This window comes from Trachypithecus francoisi, unplaced genomic scaffold (assembly GCF_009764315.1).
Source record: "Trachypithecus francoisi isolate TF-2019V2 unplaced genomic scaffold, Tfra_2.0 Lachesis_group16, whole genome shotgun sequence".
Taxonomy (NCBI): Eukaryota; Metazoa; Chordata; class Mammalia; order Primates; family Cercopithecidae; genus Trachypithecus; species Trachypithecus francoisi.
In genome coordinates this window covers 35,501,456-35,511,672 of record NW_022681461.1, presented here as the reverse complement: position 1 = coordinate 35,511,672, position 10,217 = coordinate 35,501,456, and the positions used below count along the sequence as shown (strand labels likewise).

At 39.2% G+C, this 10,217-nt stretch overlaps 1 protein-coding gene across 6 annotated transcripts in view; it reads left to right on the top strand.

The window, feature by feature from the left end:
- The window catches only part of KIAA2026 (KIAA2026 ortholog), a 117,047-nt gene that overhangs the window by 93,568 nt on the left and 13,262 nt on the right, over positions 1 to 10,217 (top strand). Inside the window, exons 9-10 of one of the 6 annotated variants that reach the window (XR_004443465.1) lie at positions 3,134 to 3,453; positions 5,115 to 5,133. Coding sequence is in view for 4 of the 6 variants with exons in the window: in XM_033237286.1 (XP_033093177.1) it covers positions 6,591 to 6,803 (213 nt within the window). In the remaining 2 variants the exon portion in view is untranslated. Of the gene's footprint in view, positions 1 to 3,133; positions 4,398 to 5,114; positions 5,174 to 6,590; positions 6,968 to 10,217 lie in introns of those variants that run through there. The other 5 variants (XR_004443466.1, XM_033237287.1, XM_033237286.1 and 2 more) reach the window with 5 other exon arrangements.

The following is a 10,217-nucleotide window of genomic DNA, read 5'->3' as shown; positions in this document are numbered from 1 at the left end:
TGTGATATTGAAGTCCCCACTTAAAGTTTAAAAAGCGCTTCAGTCTGTTCCCACCTACCTCTCCAGCTTCATTTCAACCTATTCTCCCTCTTATTCACCGTACTCTAATTTTCTTTTAGTTTCTAGAAAATTCAAGACACTTCAAGGTCTTCCCAGATGTCCTCTTTGACCTAATGTTCCATTACAGGTTCTTATTATGTGTTATGTAAACTCCCTCTCCTTGTCATACCTCAGCCAACATCATTATATTGTGCAGTCACTCAGACTGAGAACAACATAGCACTTCTTCAAAACTATAATTACTTGTTTGAAATTATTTAATTTCAGGAACCTTATCAATCATCATCATCATGCCAGCGTCTGGCACACTGTATTCAATGTATATTTGTTGAGTAGGTGAGTGACAAATCTAGATAACCTCTTATTTAAGGTCTAGTTTACTTTTTAAAACTAATGCTCCATTTTTTAAACTAGAAATTTGATTAATGGATTTATATCTTCAAAAACCCAAATTCCTTTCCTCCAGTTTTGTAGGTCATGTGGATGTCTGAGATCGTGGCTAGAGTACAAAGTTAAATTCCTGAATTCATTGTGTTTAGTGTTATTAAGGGTTCTGTAAAGGGCATCTATAAAGGCATACATGAAAAGGAAGGAATGTCACAACAGTGCCACCTGAAAAGATTCGTGGTACTGGAGGGGCATGTTTTTATACTTAGTATAGAATTAAGCCATTTGGATATCTGTGTTCTGTATCACCTAAAACACTAAGTTAAAAAATGCTGAAATAGCCTGCCTCCTTCTGGTGTATTAGCGCTTCCCTTTCCTCTCATTTCCTGTGGTTTTTCCTGCCCCCACATATATATACACATACATACATACACACACATGTAATATTAAATAGCTGAAGTCCTGCTCACATCCCAAGTCTCCAATTTTATTGGTGTATTTTAATTCAAATAGTTTTATGATTAAAGTAGTGATAGCTAGAATATGTACACTAAAATCAGTGGAAATGTTTGATCCAGTAGATCAACTTAAATTTAGAATTTTTTAATATTAAAAGCTTGAGAAATTGGCATATTCTGAAAGAGATCTAAGAAATTTGATAGGGATTTTAGCCAAAATTACTAAAACTTAGAAATGATGGTTTACTTGAAGTCATTCCAGAAGTAGTTTTGCCATCATCTGAGATTATTGGCTTGTTGTTACTATAATGCTATCATCTGCCCCAGTTATTCTTACACATTTATTCAGCAAGCATTTACTATCCACAGCATGGTGCGTGATGCTTAGAAAAGTTGAAGGATATGGCATAGTTTAGAACGTTCTTTTTTTTTTTTTTTTTTTTTTTTTGAGACGGAGTCTGGCTCTGTCACCCAGGCTGGAGTGCAGTGGCCAGATCTCAGCTCACTGCAAGCTCCGCCTCCTGGGCTTACGCCATTCTCCTGCCTCAGCCTCCCGAGTAGCTGGGACTACAGGCACCCGCCACCTCGCCCAGCTAGTTTTTTGTATTTTTTAGTAGAGACGGGGTTTCACCATGTTAGCCAGGACGGTCTCGATCTCCTGACCTCGTGATCCTCCCGTCTCGGCCTCCCAAAGTGCTGGGATTACAGGCTTGAGCCACCGCGCCCGGCCAAGAACGTTCTTATAACTTGGAGAGAAAATGTGAATGTGAGAAGCATAGTTAAAAATGTATGAAGCAGTATTAGAGAATCAAATGATATATGTAATCATCTTAATTAAGAATGATGTATGTAAAACATTCTTAAAGTAATTATTGAACAAATTCAAGGCATCTACCAAATTTGTAAATGTATTCTACACACTTATTGAGAACCATATAATGTAGAAGATATTGCAGGAACAATACAAATGAGTAGGATTCCATCCTGTCCTCAATACAAAAAATAGTAAAATAATAATAAGTTAGAGGAATAAGGAACTTATTTATAAGAACTTAGCAGGGAGTTTCCAGAGAAGATTTCATGTAAGAGGTGGCATTTGTGCTATGACTGCAAGTACGTTTACAACTGGGCCCACAAAGCCTGAATCTAAGAAAAGCACAAGGAGCATGTAGGGAACACAGCAGTTGAATTTGAATGAAATGTTGTAGGTTAAGAGGACCTATAGGGAATGATTAGAAAAATAGGTTGAGCTAGCTGATAGAGGACTGAAAAATATTCTGAAAGTATGAAGCTTTTGAGCAAAGGTAGTAATAGTCAAACATAAGATGGGGACAATTACCTTGCAGGATTGCTGTGAGGTTAGATGAGATAATTTACCTAAAGTACTTAGCCCATTGCCTACCACATAGTAAATACTTAAATAGTAGCTGCCATCATTGACCTTACTAAAGACAAGGAGACCTGTCAGGATATTAGGTGGGCCAGAAAAGTGGTGTGAAGACCTGATATTTGGCATAATCAGGTATCTAGTAATGCTAGAGATGAGACAACCTGTTGAGACTGAGAAGGATAAAGAAGGTATTTTAAGGGAAAGCTTTTATTTTTGACTGCATAAAATTTAGAAATATTTAAACAGCAAATAACATCATGAACAAAGTGTTACCTCCCCTAAATCTATGAATGTAGTGCTAAACTAATAAAAATACTAATAGATTTAGTTGGAGGATATTGTTCTTTTTTTGTTGGGTTTGGGTGGGGTTCTCTCTATTAAACCTAAATTTATTGAGGTAAATACTGTTATTCACATTTCTTGTAACAGTTCATAGCATGTATAAATGACCTTTATTGATTTATTTATCTCCATGATCATACAAAATTCAGTTATGGTTTACATAATAGTGAACCATTTAATTCAGCCTAAATACAGTACTTAAATGGACCTGATTCTGAGAGTCTCATGGAATGGTCTAATTGTCAAGAATTTTATTAAAACCATCTAGATTTGTAAAACACCATCTTAGGAATTGTAATTATTTCAAACTTGAATTTAAGCAAATGTAGCATCAACTAAGAAAAAAACAATAAAAAGAGATTAAATTATTAAGTAAAGAAAACACGGTCAGGTGTCCTCCAGTATATAGTTAGGAGTTGGTTGCTGTAAACCTGAATCAAACCTACTGACCCAAATGTGTAAGCCCTTACAGTTTTAACCTCTCCCTTCCTTGCAGACATGATGCATGGGATCGCCTGCACATGGAACAGCAGGAACCATTTGGGAAAACCTGAAATTTAAACTGCTTTAGTCAACTTTGTCTGTTGTGATCGTTTTCTTTTCTTAGCTCAGTGAGCTTTCTGTTAGTGTGCCAAGCTGCCATCCAACTTTCTTGAGCATTTTTTCTCATGGGAAATGATCAAGTTTTGATAGTAGAAAGTGCTTCTTTCCAAGACTTTCTCGAGGCCATCTTCCTGTGGGCGTCATGCTTCTGATGTTACACAGCTGATGTTTTCGTATGAGCTACATTTTTAGACTACAAAGATGCTTATTCAGGTGAGAGACCATTTCTTTGAACTGTAAGTGGTTCATTTGATTTTCTTTTTAATAGTCCTTGTTTTTCTTCTTCTAGCCTTTTTAAGGAAACATTTAACAGCATCAGTGTATTTCTTCAAATTGTTTTTTGATTTACAGGCTAGAAGTTCTCAATTTTCTGATTTGTCTTTGTCTGATTTCAAGTTGCCGTCACCCATGTAATTTTTGCTAAAGAAGACAGGCAAGTATATCACCTTCAATTTTAAAGGGCTCTCTTTATCATTTACAACCTCTTTATGTTTTCAAGTTGTCAAGCATTTTTTTTCCTTCGTTTCTCACACTTTGTATTCCATTTCACAGCTTCTTGGGATAGCGCTTTTAGATTTTCCTAAAAATGAGTGTTTTCATCCAAACGATCCATTATTTCCTTCTGAAAGTTCTTCTGAGACACTTTGAAGACGTTTTTGGCACTGGTTACTTGAGATTGAGGGATTTCGATGCATCGTCAAGTAACTGTTGAACCATGAAATGAAAGTTTAGAGACTCCCTTCTATTTTTTTGAGAAGGCCTACAATATTCTCAAGTGACAAGTAAACCTGTCCAGATATTTACTAAATGCTAAACTTAACATTTGTAACTTCAGAGGACTGGTCTCCACCAGAGATAACTTGAAGGCTTCATTGATTTGTATAATCAGTCTAAATTTTCACTGACTTTAACCTGGGCAGAAAATCTTTTGACTAGCTCTTTTTCCCTCCTTAAAGTATGTCTGCTCTTTACTATAAAAACAATCAGAGAGACCATATCAGAATCTCACAGGGAAATGCATAGAGACTTAAGCCTTGTCTTAAGCATCAGTCACCACCACTGAGGGCTGGACAGGAAGGGGAACCCCAGGTTCTATAAAACAGTGCTCTCTAACTTTGCTCACCACGCAAATAAAGTACTATTATTTGTACAATGAATTTGGGCAAGTGGAAAATGCTTATTGCAGCCAGAGAAGACCAGCCATGAGCTCTGGTCACTCTAGTCCCTACCCTGGCCTGCAGGAAGCTTAGGGGATCAAAGCAGTGCCATGCCATTACCCATTCTCAGCCCACAGGTATGTCAGGGCAAAAAGGAAGGGCACGCTGCAGTAGAGGACTCCTGTACCATGTTTATGGGTGAGGCTCATTTTCCTGAGTTCAGGTTTCCTTCAGCAACAGGGAAGCCTCATCCTTTCTATCTGCAAAGGTCACGAGGATCTCCCTTCCCTGAAGGCTCCTCTCCTCATTTGTGTTAAGTCAGTCTAGGCTGTTAGAGAATACTGAAGGGTCTCAACAAATATATAAAGTAACAGCCCTGGATTTCAGTGTCAGAATGGCAGTGTCTTAATATTTCATGAATTTTCTTCAAGGCCAGTTTCCCCCTCCATGTAATCCAAGTGTTCTTAGATGGGGTAGAGTCTCCTTCACTGGTGACATGGTAGAACTCCTACCTAAGCCAATCAGACAAGAGACAGAAAGGGCATTCAAATTAGGAAGAAAGAAGACCAAATTATTCTTGTTTGCTGATGATACAATGTTACATTTAGAAAAACCTAAAGATCCATGAAAAAACTATTCAAACTGATAAATTCGTTAAAGTTGCAGGGTAGAAAAATCAACATTTAAAAAATCAGTATCATTTCTGTATGCCAACAGGGAACAACATGAAAAAGAAATCAAGAAAGTAATCCCATTTACAATAGCTGCAAGTAAAATAAAATACCTAGGAATTAAGAAGTGAAAGATCTCTACAATGAAAACTAAAACATTGAAGAAAGAAATCAAAGAGAACACAGAAAAACAGAAAGATATCCATTGTTTATGGATTGGAAGACTCAATTATTGTTAAAACGTCCATGAGACCCAAAGCAATCTGCAGATTCAATGCAATCCCTATCAAAGTAACAATGACATTCTTCATAGAAATAGAAAAATAATCCTAAAATTTATATAAAATCACAAAGACCCAGAATAGCCAAAAGAATAGCCCACAAAAGGACCTAGAAGCTGGGCATGGTGGCTCATGCCTGTAATCCCAGCATTTTGGGAAGCTGAGGTAGGCAGATCACTTGAGGTCAGGAGTTCAAGACCGGCCTGGCCAACATAGTGAAACCCCATCTCTACTAAAAATACAAAAGTTAGCTGGGCATGGGGGCACACACCTGTAAGCCCAGTTACTTGGGAGGCTGAGGCACAAGAATAGCTTGAACCTGGGAGGTGGAGGTTGCAGTGAGCTGAAAATGTGCCACTGCACTGTGCCTGGGCAACAGAGAGACACAGTCTCAAAAAAAAAAAAACTAGAATTGCCATCCCAAGCAAAAAGAACAAAACTAGAAGGATCACATTATGTGACTTCAAATTATACTACAAAGTTACAGTAACCAAAACATCATGGTACTGGCATTAAAAAAGAAAAGAAAAAGAAAAAGAAACATAGACCAATGAAACACAATAGAGAACTCAGAAACAAATCCATATATTACAGTGAGCTCATTTTCACCAAAGGTGCCAAGAACATACATTGGGAAAAGGAGAGTCTCTTAAAAAAATGGTGCTGGAAAAACTGGATACCTGTATGCAGAAGAATGAAACAAGACCCCTATCTCTTGCCATATAGAAAAATCAAGTAAAAAATGGATTAAAGACTTAAATCTAAGACCTCAAATTATGAAACTGCTAAAAGAAAACATTGGAGAAACTCTCTAGGACATTGGAGTGGGCAAAGATTTCTTGATTAATACCCTACAAAGCACAGGCATCCAAAGCCAAAATGACCAAATAGGATCACATCAAGTTAAGAAGCTTCTGCACAGCAAAGGAAACAATCAACAAAGTGAAGAGACAACCCACAGAATGGGAGAAAATAGCGGCAAACTACCCATCTGACAAGGGATTAATAACCAGAATATGTAAGAAGCTCTCAGTGGTAATGTAATAACCCAGGTTTCTTGCATCATGTGACCTTCCATCCTTAACACATGGCTCCCAGGGTTGCCCTGCAATTGGTTTCCAATCCAAGCAGTCATCTTCAGAGGTGTAGGTACCTCTGTGAAGTGGGGAGTAAGTCTTTCTGAATCTGGCACCTTCTATTCCTTTCAAAAATATCTCACTTTTCTAATTTCTTTCTGGCAGACTCAGCCCAAGTCTCCGTGTCCATCACCTGGGACACTGTCTGAGGAACTCTGTGAAGAGAGTCTTTTCCACAGAGAAATGAGAGCACCCTCAGTGAGTGACAGTCTGGGGGTTTTGGAGGGATGTAGGGTTCAAGCCACAGGCTCCTCAGTGTACAGGATTGAGATTGAGCAGAGACCTCATGGTGAGGGGAGGAGGTACCCAACTGCCTGATGAAGTTTCCTTTGTTTAGAATTCATTTATTTGTTTGAAGTGGGAGAGGTGGAAGCCTTATTTTAAGTGTTAAGACTTGATAGTATCAGAAGAGTGGGGAAATATTTTAATATTTTGTTTAGCTATGCCCTGTCCCCAGAGGAGGAGTCTACAGAGGCAGGCCGGCCTCCTTGAGCTGTGGTGGGCTCCACCCAATTCAAGCTTCCCGGTGGCTTTGCTTACCTACTTAAGCCTCAGCAATGGCGGGCGCCCCTCCCCCAGCCTCGCTGCCTCCTTGCAGTTAGATCTCAGACTGCTGTGCTAGCAATGAGGGAGGCTCCGTGGGCGTGGGACCCTCTGGACCAGGTGTGGGATATAATCTCCTGGTGTGCCATTTGCTAAGACCCTTGGTAAAGCACAGTATTACGGTGGGAGTTACCCGATTTTCCATGTGTTGTGTGTCTCAATTTCCTTTGGCTAGGAAAAGGAATTCCCTTCCCCCTTGCGCTTTCCAGGTGAGGCAATGCCTCGCCCTGCTTCAGCTCTCACTGGTCGGGCTGCACCCGCGGACCAGCGCCAACTGTCCGACATGCCCCAGTGAGATGAACCTCGTACCTCAGTTGAAAATGCAGAAATCACCCATCTTCTGTGTCGCTGACACTGGGAGCTGGAGGCTGGAGCTGTTCCTATTTGGCCATCTCAGACATGCACACCAAAACCCCATCAGTACATCACCATCATCAGAGACCAAAGGCAGATAAAAACCACAAAGATGGGGAAAAAGCAGTGCAGAAAAGCTGGAAATTCAAAAAATCAGAGCACATCTCCCCCTCCAAGGGAACGCAGCTCATCACCAGCAATGGAACAAAGCTGGACGGAGAATGACTTTGATGAGCTGAGAGAAGAAGGCTTCGGTTGATCAAACTTCTCAGAGCTGAAAGAGGAACTATGTAACCAGCGCAAAGAAACTAAAAACCTTGAAGAAAGAATGGATGAATGGATAACTAGAATAATCAATGCAGAGAAAACCTTAAAAGAACTGATAGAAATGAATACCATAACACAAGAACTACGTGACAAATGCACAAGCTTCAGTAACTGACTCAATCAACTGGAAGAAAGAGTATCAGCGATTGAAGATCAAATGAATGAAATGAAGCAAGAAGAGAAGTGTAGAGAAAAAAGAGTAAAAAGAAATGAACACAGCCTCCAAGAAATATGGGATTATGTGAAAAGACCAAATCTACGTCTGATTGGCGTGCCTGAAAGTGACGGGGAAAATGGAACCAAGTTGGAAAACACTCTTCAGGATATCATCCAGGAGAACTTCCCCAACCTAGTAAGGCAGGCCAACATTCAAATTCAGGAAATACAGAGAGCGCCACAAAGATACTCCTCGAAAAGAGCAACTCTAAGACACATAATTGTCAGATTCACCAAATTTGAAATGAAGGAAAAAGTGTTAAGGGCAGCCAGAGAGAAAGTTTGGGTTACACACAAAGGGAAGCCCATCAGACTAACAGCAGATCTCTCGGCAGAAACTCTACAAGCCAGAAGAGAGTGGGGGCCAATATTCAACATTCTTAAAGAATTTTCAACCCAGAATTTCATATCTAGCCAAACTAAGCTTCATAAGTGAAGGAGTAATAAAATCCTTTACAGACAAGCAAATGTTTAGAGATTTTGTCACCACCAGGCCTGCCCTACAAGAGATCCTGAAGGAAGCACTAAACATGGAAAGGAAAAACAGGTACCAGCCATTGCAAAAACATGTCAAAATGTAAAGTCCATCGATGCTAGGAAGAAACTGCATCAACTAACGAGCAAAAAAACCAGTTAATATCATAATGACAGGATCAACTTCACATGTAACAATATTAACCTTACATGTAAATGGACTAAATGGTCCAATTAAAAGACACAGACTGGCAAATTGGATAAAGAGTCAAGACCTATCAGTTTGCTGTATTCAGGAGATCCATCTCACATGCAGAGACACACATAGGCTCAAAATAAAGACATGGAGGAAGATCTACCAAGCAAATGGAAAACAAAAAAAAGCAGGGGTTGCAATCCTAATCTCTGATAAAACAGACTTTAAACCATCAAAGATCAAAAGAGACAAAGAAGGCCATTACATAATGGTAAAGGGATCAATTCAACAGGAAGAGCTAACTATCCGAAATATATATGCACCCAACACAGGAGCACCCAGATGCATAAAGCAAGTCCTTAGAGACTTACAAAGAGACTTAGACTCCCATACAATAAGAATGGGAGACTTCAACACCCCACTGTCAACATTAGACAGATCAACGAGACAGAAAGTTAACAAGGATATCCAAGAATTGAACTCAACTCTGCACCAAGCGGACCTAATAGACATCTACAGAACTCTCCACCCCAAATCAACAGAATATACATTCTTGTTAGCACCACATCGAACTTATTCCCAAATTGACCACATAGTTGGAAGTAAAGCACTACTCAGCAAATGTAAAAGAACAGAAATTATAACAAACTGTCTCTCAGACCACAGTGCAATCAAACTAGAACTCAGGACTAAGAAACTCAATCAGAACCGCTCAACTACATGGAAACTGAACAACCTGCTCATGAATGACTACTGGGTACATAACGAAATGAAGGCAGAAATAAAGGTGTACTTTGATACCAATGAGAACAAAGATACAACATACCAGAATCTCTGGGACACATTTAAAGCAGTATGTAGAGGGAAATTTATGGCACTAAATGCCCACAAGAGAAAGCAGGAAAGATCTAAAATTGACACCCTAGCATCACAATTAAAAGAACTAGAGAAGCAAGAGCAAACACATTCAAAAGCTAGCAGAAGGCAAGAAATAACTAAGAGCAGAGCAGAACTGAAGGAGATAGAGACACAAAAAAACCTCCAAAATATCAATGAATCTAGGAGCTGGTTTTTTGAAAAGATCAACAAAATTGATAGACTGCTAGCAAGACTAATGAAGAAAAGAGAAAAGAATCAAATAGACGCAATACAAAATGATAAAGGGGATATCACCACTGACCCCACAGAAATACAAACTACCATCAGAGAATACTATAAACACCTCTATGCAAATAAACTAGAAAACCTAGCAGAAATGGATAATTTCCTGGACACTTACACTCTCCCAAGACTAAACCAGGAAGAAGTTGAATCCCTGAATAGACCAATAGCAGGCTCTGAAATTGAGGCAATAATTAATAGCCTACCAACCAAAAAAAGTCCAGGACCAGACTGATTCACAGCCGAATTCCACCAGAGGTACAAAGAGGAGTTGGTACCATTCCTTCTGAAACTATTTCAATCAATAGAAAAAGAGGAAATCCTCCCTAACTCATTTTACAAGGCCAACAACATCCTGATACCAAAGCCTGACAGAGATACAACAAAAAAAGAGAATTTTA